This window comes from Bacillus rossius, chromosome 3 (assembly GCF_032445375.1).
Source record: "Bacillus rossius redtenbacheri isolate Brsri chromosome 3, Brsri_v3, whole genome shotgun sequence".
Lineage (NCBI taxonomy): Eukaryota > Metazoa > Arthropoda > Insecta > Phasmatodea > Bacillidae > Bacillus > Bacillus rossius.
This window is the reverse complement of record NC_086332.1, coordinates 75,177,914-75,198,586: the sequence shown is the minus strand read 5'-3', so window position 1 is coordinate 75,198,586 and position 20,673 is coordinate 75,177,914. Positions and strand designations below refer to the sequence as shown.

At 35.2% G+C, this 20,673-nt stretch overlaps 1 protein-coding gene across 5 annotated transcripts in view; it reads left to right on the top strand.

Moving 5' to 3' along the window:
• LOC134530910 (PAX-interacting protein 1-like) overlaps nucleotides 1-20,673 on the top strand; it is a 146,674-nt gene that overhangs the window by 57,404 nt on the left and 68,597 nt on the right. For all 5 annotated transcript variants that reach the window (XM_063366214.1, XM_063366212.1, XM_063366217.1 and 2 more), the window contains exons 13-14: nucleotides 12,555-12,883; nucleotides 17,904-18,068. In XM_063366214.1, coding sequence (XP_063222284.1) covers nucleotides 12,555-12,883; nucleotides 17,904-18,068 — 494 coding nt within the window. The remainder of the gene's footprint in view (nucleotides 1-12,554; nucleotides 12,884-17,903; nucleotides 18,069-20,673) is intronic.

Here is a 20,673-nt window from a genome sequence, read left to right as displayed (position 1 = left end):
TTGTCCTTACAGAATGGGGGAAAAAAAAACGTAAATAATCAGGATAGACGAACTTTCGTGACATATCGCGGATTTCGCACAATTTCGTTTTATTTCGTGTTTTCGAGCGGTTTTCGGTGTTATTTCGTTTTATCGCGCATTACCATATAATCGTGGCTCTAGGAATAGATCAAGGGAATAATTTTTTGAACTTAATAAACGGGAAAACGTGTTACGCGGGAACGTCTTAAGCGAGTTTTACTGTTATACGTATTACGTTTCCCACATGGGGAGGCAGGGCTCACACAACACCCAACTGTAGGCCGGTGTGAATATTCGAATCTTGGAATACAAATACTGTACGAATATTAAACTATTTGAATTTCATTCTACTTCGAATACTAACACTTCGACATAATGAATATTTCACATAGCATACATACCTCATGGTCATGAGTTTGTCATATACTAATATTCACTGTTGAGGTTGTCATTTGTCTGCTATGAATACTCTTTTTTTGATTTTCTACTGGGACCTCTTAATAAAAAAACTTGAACAATATGTGACTTTTAAAGATGCAACAATTATTCAAAGTTTTGTTCACTACTGTCTTGCTAAACAGCAACGGATAATTCGAGTGAACATTTAATTCATATTTGTCATTTATAACTGGAAAACAAAATATTATTTGTATTTATTTCATCGCACCAAATATTGTGGTCACACGCACCAGAAGTGGAAAAAAAAAAATTTAATTAACGTCAACAACTGTGGACTACAATATAACAAAACATGGACACTCCAATTTGTTGGCCATTAAAAAAAATAAACCTCATAGTTTTAATGGCATATCAATCAATAGTTACAATTGATCTAACACCATCTTACACAATAGCAGCTTCCTTGCTGTATGTATCTATGATGAAGCAGATGCAACTCGAATATAGGTATAAAAATATGTAAATAATGGTTTAAAATTGAAGATAAAATTAGCAGAAACTGTATTTATAATAATGCTGAACCAAAAAACAATTTACTTGACTGTGTTAAAAACAAAAAACTTGTGAATAACTAGGTTTTAACTATGTAAATATGAGCTCATTTCATTAGGGAATACAGCATGTAAGAAAAATTTTCTGTATCAATATGTAGAGTAGCAGGTTCTGGAAAAAAGGCTAATCGGAACTGAAATGAAAGCTTGGTTGATTAGGTTAGGTTAAGATAGGTTAGCTGCATAATTAAAAACTCAATGTTTTATTTCATAATTTAAATAATTTTACAAACATTTTCAATATAATTAATGTAGCTGATTTAACCTAACCAACCTTTCACTTTGTATTATTTGTCTATTTCCAGAAGTTGTTACATGATGTGAAAATTTTTTTTTTGTGATTCTTACTATTTGAATTTGTTATTCATATTCGCGAATAATTTGGTATTTGTATCCATACTCGATTCAAACTTAAAACTGATATTCGCACAGTTCCATCCAACTGCCCATAACTCTTCCAGATGCGGGTAGTGTGCCCTTTGGTCGGCGAGCGAGATGGGTCCCTAGGGATTCACCAGGACGTATAGACTAGCTGTACAGATAGGGCTGCCATCAGCCAGTTGTGTAAAGGGTAACTGACACCCCTGTGAACACATACTGAAGTAGGTGTTGGGCGTGTGTGGCTTCGTCGTCCTAGATGTTCATTAAGGACAGGCGTTCTCTTTGGATGAATGGTGTATACGTGGTGCGCATACACCCAGACTTCCAATTGAATACAGTGAAGGATACAGGACATTGATTTCTGGGTGACTCAGCTATTGTCACTCCTTATTCTAAGACGATGGTCTAGAACCTTTACCGGAACTGCCTTAGTGTAAGTTTTACAATGCACATGGAAATATTTATTTCGGAAGCGTAGTTGTAATTTTAGGATGTCGATATCTGCGCCTCTGTTAATATGCGAGTCTTCGTCGATGAACCATTTAGAAAACAGACTGCATTTCTTATGGCAAATACTACAAATTCTATGATTAATAATGCCCCGACTGTGATTCATTCTCTTTTATCTACTACCAAGAATTAATCAAAGTACAAATGCAACAAGTTATCCCTGATTACATATAAATTACAATATCAACACAATGAATAACAAATAAGCATACTTATAATATATCAGTCATGACAATGGTCAGTCTGTTACTTGTTAGTATGAACTCCCATACATGGCCCGCTCTACCTGGATTTGACATACTACAAAATAATTATTTCATGATTAAATACAAATAATTTAACTCTATTTCATGATTCCCTTGGCTTGCTGCTTATGTAACTGTGATTGAACCCATCACTCCACTATAAAGGTATCTGCAGTATCCTAAAATGGTAGTTAAAACTCTGTTGTCGCCTCTCTGTTCTACTACCTAGTCTGTTGCAGTGTTCGTGTAACATTTCCGTTTGGTGACATACTGGGCATCACGGGTGACTTGGTGCTCGACGACTGAACCTCTTTTTCATATTATGCCAAAATAACAAATATCAAAATTACCATCTGCTAAGGCAAAAGGTTAAAATTAACTACAAATTACTATACAGTTTTGCATCGCCATTGAGACTACATGACTGTATAATAGACGAATGAAGACCTGGAACCTCCACATCTTGACGAACGATCTCCCGTGGACTGACTTATCTCTCTTATCTGATCTCCCTACTCTCCTCGCTCATCAGCTTTTATAGCATCCTCCTTGAGCCTCGATTCCTAACCCCACTCCTCTGGATGAGCCTGCTGTAATGTAGGCCTGCATGCTCATTGCAGTGGCGGGCGTGATAACGAATTCGTCACCCAACCGTTGAACCTCGCACAATAGTGCTGGACACTCGCCGTCTCTCTCCGGAGACCAAGGCAGTGTGCTGGTGCGTTATCTGTGTTACAATAAACTCTCTGTCATCGTAACATTCGGCCTTGCCTCGTTTCAGCGAAAGAGCTGAGAACATGAACTCTCTTGGCTGGGCCTCACACTTAAACAAAGTGCTATTCAACCATTTACTCGCCCATTAATAAATTCAGCTAAAATAAAATATAAATATAGTACAATATAATAAACAAATAACTCAACTGATTCACAGAGAATTTCTACCTGAAATTGCTCTCAATTCTCTCGTCCGCTAACACACTGGGTCTCTGTTGCAACTACACTAAGATTATATTTCAGTCAAGTTTACTTTAGTGATTTATCAATTGTATCAATTGATTCAGCTCCTCACAGTGCCCTCTTCTTAAATCAACCAATCATCTATTTACACCGGCGAATTTGTTGTTAGTCCCCCTTTTTTTGGAAGGGTAAATTTTATGAAAAACTTAGGTTAGTTCATCTTGAAAACCTAACAACTCGGATTCGTCTTAAAAATTTCTATTTCTTTTAAATTACTTAAGCCGACTCCTGGTGAAGGACTGGTTTCCCGTCATAGAGTGATTGAACCATATTGCAGGGCAGTTGTCCCACCTCACATTTGAGGAAGCAGGATGTTGTCTCATCCCGCCTCACACTTGAGGAACCGGGGGAGTGTCTCACCACCGCCTCCCTTACACTCGCTCTTAATACCTCCCACCCTCCGTCTCAACCATCTACAACGAACTGCTACCGTTCAAGTGCCATCTCTGCCGTTCAGTGGACAATCTTCCTTGCCCAGAGAGTAATCTCTACTAACGCTTTTATTAACTAAGTGTAAACTTTGTAAACGTGACTTCTACCGGTCATTTTATAAAATTCTAATGCATATACCCATGAATTTTGTTTTATATTATTATAGTACTTTTCATCCTCTTTCAAATGAGACATTTCTCAGCCTCATTGGATCAGCCAGAAGAAAGTTATGAACATTTACGGAAATCGCTGTACAGATGAAAAAAATTACAGAGCTCCAACTTTAAAGAGTGAAAACAGGGTTTAATATGAGTCAAATGTTATTTTCAACCTTATTTTTGGAACCCTGATGAAATTTCAAGTAAGAATTGTAAAATTCATTAGTTAGTATTAAATAATGTCACAATTAGATTTTTTTACTGAAAAGTGCCTTGCACCTCAAATAACAGATTGGTTAAATTGCACCATTTTCTAAAAAAAATTATAAAATAATAACTAAAGCGAATTTGTCCAAAATAAAAAAAACACGCGTTGTTATATTTGTTCATAGATGCTTTTAAAAAAAATTCATAACAATCGGAGAGGGTGGGGTGCAAAATTTTGTTTTCTCTGGATGATTTGATTTGGAATGACCCGAGTGTATCTCGATGCTATTTTCATTAAAAATTGCTATTGCTTAAAACTTAACTGCAAGTATATACTGGATAATACAGGACAATTTAATAGTTGATGAACATCTACTTTGTACACATCTCACATGAGGTATTATTTAATTTTTAGACTGATTTCTAACTATAATAATATTGAAAATTTAATATAATGTATTAAAAAAATTAATAGCTATTTAATTATTTAGATTAAATAACTTAGTCTATTTTATCAAATATACAACCTTTTACAATTCTGTTGCTTAACGATTGTAGTATTAGTTCTACTGGTTATTGTTCTGATGATTTTTGTTGTTTTGTGTTCATTCCTGACCTACTGAGTTATTGTGTCTAGTCTGTGTTATGTGTTTTATTTTATGTATTAGAGCTGTCCTTGTGCTGTCTGTTTGTATGTCTTAGCCTGTGATTTTGTTATTTACTATTATTTGTTTATATGTGTATGTATTCTATTTGTTGTGCCCACCGCTAAAGTCTCTTGTTAAAAAATTTAAATGCCATAAAAATTTAGTAGGTGATTGCAATTTGATTATCATAGTATTATATGTAATTATAATATGTAGTGGTGCACTGATATGACTTTACCGATTACAGATTCGATTACCGATTATGAGAGCAACAATCGGCAGATCGATTCAGTTACCGATTATGAGAGCAATAATCGGCAGATACCGATTCAGTTACCGATTATAATGAACAAATTTTTTTAAGTGTAATAATGCACACAAAATTTTTTATTCCCATGTGAATTTAATAACAAGATTAGGTAAAATTGAGAATACAGTTATAATAACAGTATAAAAATATATAAAATACACTATTTAAGTCATTGCAAAGTATAAATTGAATTAACTTCTATTTATATTTGTTATTGTAAACAACTTGAACTACAGTCTAATAATTGTAATTTACAATGGGTAAGTTTTTGTTGCGGAAAACTAGCATTATTGACTATCACATAAGGTTGTTACGTTTTATTTTTTTGCCCGGCTAAGCACACAGAGAAACGTAACAAAACAAAACAAACAATGTTCCTGGGGAATTTTTCATTACGATGGTTCTGCGTTATTTGGAATTAAAAGAGTTTATTAAATTATCTTTGTTTATTTCTTTAAAAAAAATGTTTTTTCTCATTGTTACATGGCCTCAATACACAATTTTACAAATGAATTTAGTTAGAAAAACTTCGTTACTTGCACAGTTTTTGTCTTTTCTTATACAAATTTTAACGATGTCTTTGAATTTTGATAGGATGAGTTCCAAATACATACCACAGCACCATACATCTTGCCGTTGATGGTCGAGGAGTCTTGTCACTCGCCAAAGAAAAAAAAACTTAGTAATGTCCCTTGGTTAATTACCTAACTCAAGGTACCGTCGATCGCGGACCGTAATCTCACGAAGTCGGGCTGATGCCGATGCCTAGGGCCTAAATTTCTAGTGAATTTGTCCGAAAAAAATGAACTTAGGTTGAAAAATTACGGCCTGGCCCCAGCCCCTAGGCGTTAAATTATCTCTTAGTGATTTTCCATTTGTCTTGCGACTTGCCGACGACGCTACCGAGTTCGGCGACGATCGAGCAACAAGTGACTTGGTCGACGAGATTACCTTCCCTTGTAAAGGTGAAAACAAGGGAGGTAACCCTGTGGGCCAACTGACCAATCAGCGCACATAATTCCAAAACATGACCATATAAGGAAATTCGTACAGGCACATCACTTGACGCCAGGGCTCGCCCTGATTGGCTGGCTAGTGGTAGCCTCCAGAGACCCTTCCAGACGGTCGCTCCAGCTGTGCGTACGTGACGCGTAAATCTCAAACACGCATTTACAAAGTGAAAAATAGCTTTCTGGCGCCAGAGTGTCGCGCCTTTCCGCTCTTCCTTCTGTACCTTCCAGACTATTCTCAAAATATTACACTAGCAATATCCAATAGAATTTAAAATTACCCAACAAATTCAAATACAATGTTCAAAATTTAGTAAACAAAGTTGAAATTCATATTAAAAACTTTTGTTTAAAAATGATGTCCTGTAAAATTATAATCGATACTGCTTTAAACAAAACAATTAATGACATTAATTATCGAATATCAAAATCAATTATTATGAACTGGAGTTAACCCTCAAGTTAATAATTAATTATCTCAAGGAAATAAGTATTTTAAGGCTTTCCATGAAATTTAACCAAAGTAATTAATAACAATTCTTAACAACTCTGAACTATCCTTATCTACATATTAAATAATTAGTTAATTACTATCTTTCATATCAACATTATTCTTAATCAATATTCTTATGACCCAAAAAAATATATATGTATATAACAAATCCTCATTTTGCAATGCTACATAACCCCCCCTACTTTTTGATTGAATTTATACAAAATTAAATCAAAAAGTACACAATTGTCACTTGAATACAAAAGAAATACCATAACAAATCAACAATGTGCAAACAATTGCAACAAATTAACCTGAATATGAGTATTACAATATCTTTTTAACACCATAAGAACATACCATTACTTTTCATATTATAAATCCTTAAAACCAAATTATTACCCACATATTGAAAAATTACATAAACAAAATCATTTCCATTCTCCATACCAAATTAAAAAGTGACAAATCAAACTTGCACAAAGAACACAGTTAACACTTGATTATAGAACAAATATAACCTTCAACAGGTTATACCTCGGCACTACCAAACATTTCATTGGTATTTCATGTTCATTTGTTATTTAAAAAATATGCTAAATGTTCATTATAGTTAAGTGTCTTTAGTCCAACATGATAAAATTCTTGATCACATTTATTTGTTTACAATATCAACATAAACATACTTTACACAATAATCAAATATCTTGCACAGTTGATTGTCCATAATAATGTTTCATTGAATTATCCTAAAAAAGTACATACACTACTGGCAAATTTTTTTTTTTTTTTTTTTTAAATGTTTTCCATTCATTCTTCTTATGTATTGCCCATTGCAATGTAACACCATCCAATTTAGTGATAAACAATTCTACCTGTTGCTCATCCGAACCACTAAAATAGCCTACTACTTTCTCACATTTGGTTACAAATTGTATCGGAGTGACCCCTCGGTCATCACCAAATAATTTGGGCACTGTCCCTCCAAAAGTGTTCATTTCATCTACAGTCAAAACTGAACCTCCAATGCTACCCTGTCCATCCCCTCTAATCTTACTCAGCCTTTCCTTGATTTCCTGTAAACATTCTCTACCCACATCATACCTAAAATTCTCCCACTGGCCACCCACCTTTGAACTTTCGGTAAACGTCCCTTCAACATTAGCTTCAAAATTCCCCTCAACTTCCTGAACCACTTTCAACTGTAAATCTGTGACATCATCTTGATTTTCGGCAATTTTGTTTTGTACACCCTCACTATGTTGTACCAACTCAGAAAATTTTTTACTATGCTCCTGAACTGTTTTACCTGTTTGCATCAAATTTTCCTGAACTTGGCCCACTATATTTTCACAAGTGTTTAACCTAGACTGTACCGCCTCTATCTGCACTTCACAATTATTTACTTTGCATATATAAGAAGAGATCTGTTCATTAAGATCATTCCTAAGTGCATCAAATCGGCTCTCAAATGTATTGATTAATTTTTGTTCAGTGGCATCTAATTTTTGTTCAGTGGCAACTAATTTTTGTTTAGTGGCATCAAATTTTTGTTCCATTATATACCTGAATTCAGTCTGACCTTGTGACATGTTATGCATCCCTTGTGACATGTTATCCATCATTATCATTAATTTTTCTAACATTTGATTAGACATACCTAAACCCCCCATAACCTCTACTGGACTACCATTTGCAGGCTGTTCCATGTTTTCCGACTGCTCCTGCACTAATTCAATATTAAAATTAGGATCGGACATTCCTGAAGTTTCAGGAAAACCCGCAAGGTCATTCTGACTGTCTGTACTCATTTTTCTTTTGTTTTTACTATTATAAATGACCAGAAAACGTAAACAACCCTTTAAAAACACATTTAAAAAAAACTTTAAACAATGATAACCACAAATACAAAATTTAGACCATAAGAATGTAAGTTTCTGTCCAATTTAGACTTGCTGTTTCCGGCGATTCATCCCTCGTTGTCCCGCGAAGTACCGATTCATCCCTCGTTGTCCTGTGAAGTACCGAGATGATCTATGTTGCTGGAATCGTGTCCCACGATGTTCTGCGAAGCGCTGTTCTACGATGTTCTAAAATGTAGTTCTCGTTGCATTCCTTTCCCACGATGTCCCGCGCTGTTAAACAGTGAATGCTGGCTTCTCACGCTCGTCTTCATCTGTCGATGTTTACAAGTGCGACGCGGAGATAAAAGTTCACACGATCCACACACGAATCACTCGTTCACAAGTTATAATTTTTCCGATGTTCTAAAAGGTTTTGCCAGTTTATTTCGTCATGATTGGCTTTTACTTGATAAGTTTTTACTGTTTTTCCGAATGTTTATTTTATTATCATCAGGCAGTGTCTAAATTCGTGCCCCACGACAGGGCAGCCATGTTGTTACGTTGTATGTTTTTGCCTGGCTAAGCACACAGAGAAACGTAACAAAACAAAACAAACAATGTTCCTGAGGAATTTTTCATTACGATGGTTCTGCGTTATTTGGAAATAAAAGAGTTTATTAAATTATCTTTGTTTATTTCTTTAAAAAAAACGTTTTTTCTCATTGTTACATGGCCTCAATACACAATTTTACAAATGAATTTAGTTAGAAAAACTTCGTTACTTGCACAGTTTTTGTCTTTTCTTATACAAATTTTAACGATGTCTTTGAATTTTGATAGAATGAGTTCCAAATACATACCACAGCACCATACATCTTGCCGTTGATGGTCGAGGAGTCTAGTCACTCGCCAGAGAAAAAAAAAACTTAGTAATGTCCCTTGGTTAATTACCTAACTCAAGGTACCGTCGATCGCGGACCGTAATCTCACGAAGTCGGGCTGATGCCGATGCCTAGGGCCTAAATTTCTAGTGAATTTGTCCGAAAAAAATGAACTTAGGTTGAAAAATTACGGCCTGGCCCCAGCCCCTAGGCGTTAAATTATCTCTTAGTGATTTTCCATTTGTCTTGCGACTTGCCGACGACGCGACCGAGTTCGGCGACGAATGAGCAACAAGTGTCTTGGTCGACGAGATTACCTTCCCTTGTAAAGGTGAAAACAAGGGAGACAACCCCGTGGGCCAACTGACCAATCAGCGCACATAATTCCAAAACATGACCATATAAGGAAATTCGTACAGGCACATCACTTGACGCCAGGGCTTGCCCTGATTGGCTGGCTAGTGGTAGCCTCCAGAGACCCTTCCAGACGGTCGCTCCAGCTGTGCGTACGTGATGCGTAAATCTCAAACACGCATTTACAAAGTGAAAAATAGCTTTCTGGCGCCAGAGTGTCGCGCCTTTCCGCTCTTCCTTCTGTACCTTCCAGACTATTCTCAAAATATTACACTAGCAATATCCAATAGAATTTAAAATTACCCAACAAATTCAAATACAATGTTCAAAATTTAGTAAACAAAGTTGAAATTCATATTAAAAACTTTTGTTTAAAAATGATGTCCTGTAAAATTATAATCGATACTGCTTTAAACAAAACAATTACTGACATTAATTATCGAATATCAAAATCAATTATTATGAACTGGAGTTAACCCTCAAGTTAATAATTAATTATCTCAAGGAAATAAGTATTTTAAGGCTTTCCATGAAATTTAACCAAAGTAATTAATAACAATTCTTAACAACTCTGAACTATCCTTATCTACATATTAAATAATTAGTTAATTACTATCTTTCATATCAACATTATTCTTAATCAATATTCTTATGACCCAAAAAAATATATATGTATATAACAAATCCTCATTTTGCAATGCTACAAGGTTGCATATATTCACAAATCATTTCAGCTATAAACTGTGTCAGTTCTAATGCTCTTGGGTCATTCACATCATACAGTATTTTCTTTTCCATAATGTCTGTTATTTTTGTTGAGCCAATTTCATTACTTTTCTTGGAACCCCATCTGTATCACAATCATCTGTGGTTACATTAGCACACTTCTCCACTAATTTATCAGGATGCATTTGCTTGATGTGGTTCCACAGGTTAGTAGTAGTGTATCCCTGCTGATTGGTCAGTCCACTACCACCACCACGAGTAATTACAGTTTAACAATGTAAACATGTTGCTTTATTTTGTTAACTTGAGTTTATAGAAAAATGTTTCCACACTTCACTTTTTTTCTCCCTACTCGCCATCTCACTATAATTATATAAAAATCACACAAAACCAATTCTAGCACATGTGATTTTATTTATGTTGACTGAAATTATAAAATTATAAATACTTTTTCACTTTTCACGTCACATACTGTAATGTTGCGAGACCCTGCCCTCCTAATTAAATAATTTTTCTTTTAAACTATTTTCATGAATGTAAATATTTCTTAAAAAGTCTTTCTAATGATATTTTACCGTTTGTTATATATTTTAGGGTTGATATTTTTCACTTGCTATGTTTTTAAGAAGGTATTGATTATTTTATTAGACATTTTCAATCAGTACTATTTTTTATGTAACTTTTCACAAATGAGCCGCTGTTATAGATTGTTACCTATTTAGGCCTACTTTTTCAGGTTTTTCTCAATAAGTTTAATTTTGTAAAGAAATTCGTATTATGATTATTGTTCTTAATTTTTATTAACGTGTTGTAATATAATTATAAATCACGGGACTGTGTCTGGGCTGGTGTGATGGTTAGAAAGAGAGGCATGAGAGGCCTGTAAGTGTAAGTGAGAAAGGAACAGTGCTTCCCCGCCAACCGAGATAAAGACGGTAATTCCCCCACTGCATGGGAACCGAGTGATAACTGCTGTCTCACGGTGTGGGAGAGATTACGAGAATGGAAGTCCCCGATTTCGATGTGAAATTGAAAAGAGACTGATCAGGGGAAGCCCAGACTTCTGTGTGTAAAAGTTTTTTTCATGTAGTGTAACTTGTTCTCTGATTGGCTTGTATCTGTAAGCGTGAATGAAGAGTGCGTGTGATTGGTCGGTGAGGTCATGTGACGTCTACTCCCTGCGTGGAGAAGAGTGTGGCAGGACTTCACCAGTCGTCTGTCGAACGCTGGACGAGTAGGTCGCGTTCGATGGCTTCTCGCTAAATTATAATGTAATTTATGAAGAGATAATTTCACGTTGGTGGTCGGAGCCAGGCCTATTATTAAATCAACCTAATTTTTTATATATTTCGTTTCGGGTATAACTTAACTAGAAATTGCGGCCACCTTCGTAGGCGTTTTGGCTCGGGGCGAGATTCGTTTTCGCTGGGTGCGGCCCTGTTCCAGGTCGCACCATCTTCGCGTACTTGCAGTAAAACATTACTGAAGGACGATATTTTTTTCCGGTAAATTCTCATCACGCGAACTACGAGCATCTGTTCGACGGGCATATGTATGTGGAATGAATGAGCAGCCTCTTTTTGAAGTGTTTGGAATCGTCGGTGCATTCTATTTGAAAAAAAATAAAAAACAACAAAAATTACAATCGGCGTTGAACTATTTATTTTGTATATAACGAACCGTTATAATACAAATAACACAACGGATAATGTTACCAAAGACGTCCATAACGAGTTGATAAAACACAGTGATAAACTCTAGAAGGTATCGGAAGCGCTATTTTGAACCGCTACTATGACTCGAAAAGATCGATTGTCATAGAATCCACTTGTGGTATTTTGATTGCGTGCCATCTATTTTACGTCTCTGGTTATAGGTAATGTACAAGGCTACTAAACAAAAGACGAAACGTAAATAAACGTGTAGGAAAAATGTATTTTTTATTGTTTGAGGCAATGAGATTTATTAAACTTAACGAAATATTTGTAATCAAGTTCTGACGGGGTTAGATGAATTTTGTAATGTATACAAATATTACCGTATTTCGTCCTAAAATGTGTAACAAAATATTACACTGTAAAAACCTACTTAATTACGCCGGGACGTAGAAAATCGGCAAAGTAATCATTAAGATAATCGCCGATTACGATTAATCGGAAAGTACCCATAATCGCTGATTACGATTAATCGATATCCGCATCGGTGCACCACTAATAATATGTTTACATTTTTTTTTAAAAAAATTTACAAGAAAAGTTTTTTGACCTACATAATTATTGCTTATGCCAACCTTGTTTCTATGTTAAAGACGTGCAACATGGGAATCGCCAGCAACAACAGCAGCAACATCTGGTTCAGCTGCACCTTCAGAGACAGCAGCAGCTGCGCCTCCAGCAGCAACAGCAGCTTCAGCAACAGCAGTTACAGCAGCAACAACAACAACAACACCACCAACAGCAACAGCAACAGCTCCACTTGCATTGCGAAGTACCTCCAGCCACGCAGAAGCCTCTGCCGCAGCAACAGCAGCAACCACTCCTGCACGGTCAGCATCAGCAGCTGCAGCACCAGTCTCAGCAGCAGCAACACCACCACCTCGACACCCTGGTGTCAGGGCAGCAACAGTTCACTGCCCAGGTACGTCTGTGAGTCCAGACGTCAGTGCGAAACACTGGCCACATCGTGGCGGCAACTTGTACGCAGGTCTCTCCACATCTCTTTAAGTTGGGTTCCTTCTGATATTTTATTCTAATTGTTGAGAGTAACAAAGTTAAGACCAATACCAAGCTCTTTATATTTAGTAAATCAGTGGTGTTTTTTAGTAACATTTTATCAATACATTTTCAATCACACTGCAATTGAAAATAATAATAAATATTAAGTATGTACATACCCTCAAAAAAAAACTTTAGAATTTGAAAGAAAAAGATAAAAGATTCATAGAAAAAAAATTTGATGAAGGAAAATTTGGGACCAGGACTATATTATTAATTTTTTTACTGAAGTGTCAAAGAAATGTTTGTATCTGTCATATCTCTGAGAATACTTGTTTAGATTTGTAGTGAACACCTTTTGTACAAAAGAAATGTTTACATGCTAAACATGTTAATATGCTCTTTTTTTTTAATTTCAAAAATAAAAGTTTCTGTTTCTCATGTATTTATTAATGTTTCTTAAGATATTTATTCAGATTCAAGAAATTCTTTTAAAAATTAAATTCAAGATTTGGATTTGAGAAAACATGGAATAGACCCATCATTAGTACATATAAATATATTTTCATAGTAAAACATTGTTGTTACCACCAGTTCTCTGTTACAACCCCTTTTTATGTAACTGTAAAAAATTATGTTAAAATTCAAAAAATTTAAAGATAGCTGCCTGAAAATCATTTAAAGTTCTTTGTGTCACATTCTTCTTGGCAATCACGAGCGCTGTATTGCACGGGGCGCAGTAGACACCCCTTCTTCCTGGCTGATTCTCTTCACCTACTGTTCTGTCGCGCCCCACAATCATGTCTTCCCGTTGAAAGCTGCCTGGCACCCGGCAACCAACCATTGTGATATACCGTATTTACTCGCATATAGGTCGCGGCAATTTTACCAGATTTGATGGGGAAAAAGTGAAGTGCAACCCTACAGTTTCAGAAAAATGTTTAAGACCACACAAATAAATCACATTTCATTTTAGTATTCATCCATTTGTATTATATTATGTTAAGAAAACCTTAAAAAATCAAAGACCAACTAAAAAAACAGTAACACTGTAAAGTTCAAAACTTAGTGGGACCACCTCTGGCCTTGTAGCATGCTTTGATTCTGTCAGGCATAGATTGTATTAGCTTCCTACACTCTTCATGTGTCACTCGCTGCCATAGTGAGTGCACTGCCAGTCTTAATTCTGCACCATTCTTGGGTTTCTGTTTTGCCAGCCGGTATGCCATTGTGTTCCACAAGTTCTCGATAAGATTTAAATCTGGACTACGAAGAGGCCAGGGTAGCAGCTCAATGTCTTTGGTTTCAAACCATCGCTTTGTTTGCATGGATCGGTGGCATGGGGCATTATCCTGCTGATAAATGAAATTTTCACCTAGTAGCCTCTGTGCTGAAGGAATCATTACTTCCTCCATAGCTTCACAGTATCTGGTACTATTCATCGTATCTTTCACCACCTTACACTCTCCAGGACCCTCTGGGGTGATGCATGCCCAGATCATGATTGCATCGCCTCCTTTTTGCACTGCTGGGGCAACACAAGCTGGCAGAAATTTTTCAGTTATTGTTCTGCGAACCCGAACCTTACATCGGGGGAATAGTTCAAAACGGCATTCATCAGAAAACATTACTCTCTCCCAAGCTTTTTTACACCATCCCAAACGCTGTCTACAAAACTCGCGTCGCTTCCTTTTGTGACAGTCATTGAGAAGTGGTTTCCTGATTGCAAAAAATGATCTTAGGCCTGCCTCATTTAATCTGTTGCATACAGTGCGATCTGTTATGGCAACATTGCCATAGGAGGCCCTTAGATCTCTCAGAAGATCACTACAACTAGCATTCCTGTCTTTCCTACACAGTTGCAATAACTTGCGGTCTTGTCTAGGTGATGTTTTCCTCGGGCAGCCAGACCTTGGCCTGTCAACAACTGTTCCAAACTCATTGTATCGCCTAATTGTTTATTGCACACAAGTCTTTGACACTTTCAAAACCTCTGCAATTTGTCTCTGTGTTTTTCCAACCTTTAGTAAACCAATAATTTGCCATTTAGTTGCTTCAGCCACAGACTTTTTTCCCATAGTGAACTTTTTGTCTCCAACTCTGTTAAACAAACATAACCTCCAAATAATGAAGAAAGAAACAACTGAATGGCGGGAACTTACAAAGCAAGTGTGCCAGCCTACACCCTACCCTTACATCACATAAAAAAGAACACATGTTGCCATCCTAAGGACAAGTGTGTTGCCAACATCATGGTGACTATAAAATGACAACAGAAATTCAATTTTTTCTTTGTTTTTCCTTCTTCATGTTTTTTAAGTTGATAATTTTTTTCAATTTTTTCCAAGCCTTGCATACATTTTCCTTTGGTATGTTTGCTTTGGTGAAACAATCTCATGCCTGTATCTTAACCCATTTTGAAACTATGATTTTTTTTCATTAAAAGATTTTGGCATTTCTTGTTATTTAATAAAACTTAAAAATCTATGTAACTATTAACTATTTTAGCTACATTGATTCTATTGGTACCAAAATCTTCTACTTTTCACATAGATTAAGAAGGTATGAACAGAAATTAAAAACAGGAACTTATAAGGTTACTAAAAATTAAAAACCAAATTACACAATTTTAGACCTAACTTCAAAATGATAAAGCAACAAAAATTTTAAGTTAATAATTTTTTAAATTTTTTTCTAAGACTTGCATTTAATGCTCCTTGGTATTTTCTCTATGGCGAAACCAAATCATATCCATATCTAAACCCAATTTTTAACTATGAATTTTTTATCTTAAAGAATTGTTAAATTTTAGATTATTTTATAAAACCTTTAATAATCTGTAACTATTGAACCATTACAAATACATTAACTCCAGATATACCAAAATATTCCCTTTATTATGTATATTTCAGGAGAATTAACAGAATGGCATGATATAAAATAATGTAAGACCCACAGCACTTAAACTGTTTGTGAGGAGTGGTCTTAAACATTTTTCTGAAACTGTATATGTGAAGAAAAATTTTTTTAAAATTTTTGAGGAATTTTTTTTGCAATATTTTGCTTTAAAATGCAAAAAAGATGTTTATATAGGTATAGGCAAATTTATTTGCAATGTACACATACAGCAAAACCCTTATTTACGTTACCGTTATTTACGTTTTCCCGTTATATTTGCACTATATTCTTCAGGTCACGTTTAGTTCCCATTTAGTCCAATACAATACTTTCACGCAAATTACGACTCAAAAATCGAATCCATCCCGCTATTTACGTCACGTAACAACCATAAACAACCAGAAAATACCGTGGGTTCTTTAAGAGTAGATAAGATTAGCTAGTAGGCCTAAAAACATCCTGAAAAACGTAACGTTTATAGTCGGCAATAAACATTTTAAATCGCAAAATATACATATTTTATAACATGAAAAGTTGCTTTTATTTCTAAACATGTAATAATTTAAGCAACTTAGCCGAAATACTGGTACGAGACAAACTTCACAAGATAAAATGAGTGGAGTCTTGGTAACTGTTTTATACGTATTTTATAATTTCGGAAGTATTGTACAGTTGACACATATTTTTAAACTAACAATTTATTTCTGGGGATCGTAATTAATTAATTATTGGTATCAAGTCATCAAGATGGACGTAAACTTGAACATGTCACGGCAGCGAGAAAACTGGTGCGTGTACCAATAAACTGGTATTAGAACTGGACAAAATTGGTACACGGGAGGTGGAGCTTATTTTTTTTCCGCTAAGCTCGCATCTATTGGCTGGCTGCTGATGCAAGGTCACGAGTCTGGGCGGAGCGTTGAGTGAGATATACTGCGCATGCGCAGCTCACTGAACAAAGAGAGCCAGCCGGCGGCTACGCCGCGCCGTAACAGCAGCTGATCGAGTACAATGACCTTTCTCCGCGCACGGCGCACGGCGCGGTAATGAATTACCGGTGCGACCTATATAGGGGGAATCTTAAATACCAAATTCAAGACCTCAAATTATGGGTGCGACCTATCTGCGATGGCGACCTATATGCGAGTAAATACGGTATGTAGCTTGCTCTCAGACATGCTACCTTCTCTGTTAGCTTCTGTTATCACAACTTGGATTTGTCTTGGTTTTCATTACTGTCTGTTGATGACTTACTACACATTTTTTTTTACTATAATTTAGTAATGTTTTTGGTTTGATTTTGTTAATTATTGGAAGCGATCCACACTTTTTTTGTACTCGGAATTGTTTGCTCTTTAAGTTTAATTTTTTGAACTGTTAATAATAATGCATGCGTGTTTTTTTTATAAATAATATATATATTTCTAATTTGTGTAAAATGAGTAGAAAACGAGTCAGTTAGTCCCTCATTTAAAAGTACGAAATTATCCAGGAAGTCCTGGCAGCATGGATCCTGAAGTCGACTCTCTTGACGGTTTTGAAAATGAAATAAAGTGTTAATGGAGTACAGAAGAAAGGCAGTAATTTGTAATAAAAAATATAAGGGAACTTAGGTAATATATATTTTTTTTGTGTGTCGGTGCTTAATCTTTTTGACCTCTGGCATGGTGTATAGTTACAGTTCATTGCCAGTAAATTAACATTTTAATTAAATTTCCTTTTATTTTTTCCTTATGAAATGAGTGTCTGTTGGACTCAGCGCTCATTAAAAGATACTGTTGTGCCGTGTTCATTTTCTTTCTGGTGACATTATTATGATGGTCCATTGTGTTCTTTTTGGCTATTTTTGATTTTTAGAAGACATCTGCTATTAAAATAAATTTTTATTTTAATTTTTAAAACTAGTCACTTTCATACCAGAAATGTCTGAACACGGACTTGGTGCGAAACAGGCATAAATGTAGCATGTGTTGTAAAATGGTATTCACTGACCAAGTTGGAAGCACCTGGGAGACGGTGTCGTGTGATGTGTCTCACGGTTGCAGCCAGGGGAGCCCCACCTGCCGCCCCAGCAGGCCCCTCCCCCGCTGCACATGGCCCAGCCCCCGCTGGTGCCCCGCCCACACCCTCACCCCCACCACCAGCCGCGCGCCCTCCCGGCGGTGCCCTTGCAGCAGCAGGTCGGCGAGCTCTGCCAGGACCAGTTTCGGGTGAGCGTCCAAGTTAAACTCTATAAGTCCTCAATGTCTGCTCTGCAACTGATTCTGACATGAAACTCAGCACGTGATGATTCCAACTTGATGGAAATTGATTGCTTTTATTGTTGTTAGAAGATAGACCAGTTGATTATTTGTTCCCTCGAGTATCAGCAAATTTTTCCAGTACAGTAGACTTCCAGATTATCCGGGGTAATGACCGGTAAGGGGTCCACGGATATCCGAAAAACACTATTAAAGCAATGTAAAAAAAAAACAGAACTTTTTTTTATCCAGACTATCTAGACAAACACTGTAACACCCGTTTGTCAAAGTAATGCCCTAATTCATTCCAGCATACAGTGCGCTAATCAAAACAGCGCATCACATAGTTTTTTCCACAAGAGAGTATTTTAATCAAAATAATTTGTTTTCCAAATAAGTAAGTTTGATTACTGACTACCATTTTAATCAAGACACTACTCCCGTTAAAATTAATTTACAATTCTGATATGTATCTAACTTCATTTGAAGTACATCAAAATAAATTTTAAATAAAATTTAGAGATTAAAAAACGTAGAATTAAATAAAAAGTTAACGTACTGCATTGTTTACATAATAGGGCTTGAGCATGACATTTTTTTTTCCTATGTCGGCACTACCAAGATAATTTTTTGATATAGGAGATATGTTTCAGTTCTAAAAAGAATTTAAAAAAAATGAACTTAACATTTTCTATTATTCGAAAGATTATATAACCTCTTAACTTTATTCCCGACTCTGTTGTTTGCTAAATGCGTGTCTGCCATGATTCACCACTAGCACATTTACCACCAGCGCATCCTAGTGGCACAAGGTAAACTAGCCCTGAAAGCTTCTGACTTTTCTCTCCAGAGCTGCTGTTGACATGCAAGATGGGGAATATAAACATTTGCTGAACACTTGGGTGTCATCGGAAATAATTATGCAATGAAGGAAGAAAATAGCTATTTAGGAAAAGCAAAATATTGTTTGTTGATTCGTCACATTATTAGTAATATGTTGCATTACTAATTCATTGCATTGTATTTTTAATGCTACACAAGTAAAGTACTGTTACCATTGTGCGTGCATGGAAATAAAACGTGAAAAATAATTTTTGTTTTTATGGTTTATGAAAGTGAAATATGGCATGGTTAATATGCAGAATCGGGTAACCCACATCTGGATAATCGGGAGTCTACTGTATTTGGTAAATTTTTATGTTTGAGGGAAAAAGATCAGAAGAAAAATATTTGGAGGAAATGTAGTAAATTCTAAAATTATTTCAATGGATGGGTTGATTTAAGTATTTTATTGTTTCTGATCTTATTCTGTGATTGTTTCCATTGATTCTCATATTCTTTGTTTAGTCTTTCATAACATAAGTGTGGTAAGTAACCATAGGATTTTAATCAGCTTGCTATAACACTTAATTAGAAAATGAAATGCATGATCTGCAACTGAGGAATCATTTATTAAACTAAAAATGTTTTTTATTGATCTAAAAAAAACACATGTCTTACATTTTCTCACATGAAATAGAATGAATTATGAGTTAAATATTATCAAAGAATAATGAATTTAAAAAAATTCCCATACACTAAATACTTTGGGTTGTATGTAGATAAGAATACATATAAACTAACTGGAAAAATCATGTTAACAATACTCCACAATAAGTCTTGCCTTGCAAAATCTTGTATCACTATTATATTTTTCTGTTAATTCTGATTCTAAAAACAGGCAGATCACATTGATTCCAAAGAATTCAGAATTCAGTGGTTTTAGAATCAAAGGTACAGCAATATCTTGAGGTTAGGAGTTCTTGTTATTTCAATAGGTACATCACTCTTTATCATAAGTAAGACTTTTCTTCTAATTAATCTGGTGACTTCCAAATCGACCAGTTATAGACTCATCTGACAATTACTTATTAATTAGGTAGTTACAGAATAATTGGGCAATTCGATTCCAATCTAGTGATTCCCCACTTATTGTGCAATTTCTGAATTAGGACAATTCTTCACTTATGTGAGTCCCAATTAATTTACTTGGTCTGATTAACCATGATATCAGATTTGATCAAGTAATTTTTTCGTTTTATCTGTGTAATCACCTATTTTTTCAAGGTTTTTAGGCTATTTACCAGGGTACTGTTCAGTTTTTTTATTTTGTTCAGTTAGATAATAAATAAGGGGTTTTCTTAGTTAATTAAGGTTGTGATCAGTTTATGAATCATGTATCTTTAGACATCTGCGAATTATGATTTTTCAGTTCGAATCGAATTCGAATCGAATTTTAAAAAAATTCACGAGTTACGAATTTTTTTTGAATCGAATTTGAGAATATTTATTAAAATAACATAGATCATTACAAATTTTTAACACTCCACCTTTTAAAAAATTGTCACATAATTCACAGTTTAAATCAAGTAACTAAAATTAAAGTGAGGCTATATTGAAAAAGAACAACCAGATTCTCAAAAAAAAAAAAAAAAAAAATATATATATATATATATATATATATATATATATATATATATATATATATGTTAGTAGCACTAACATAAATACTTTGCAAATCATTTCAAATTGTCAT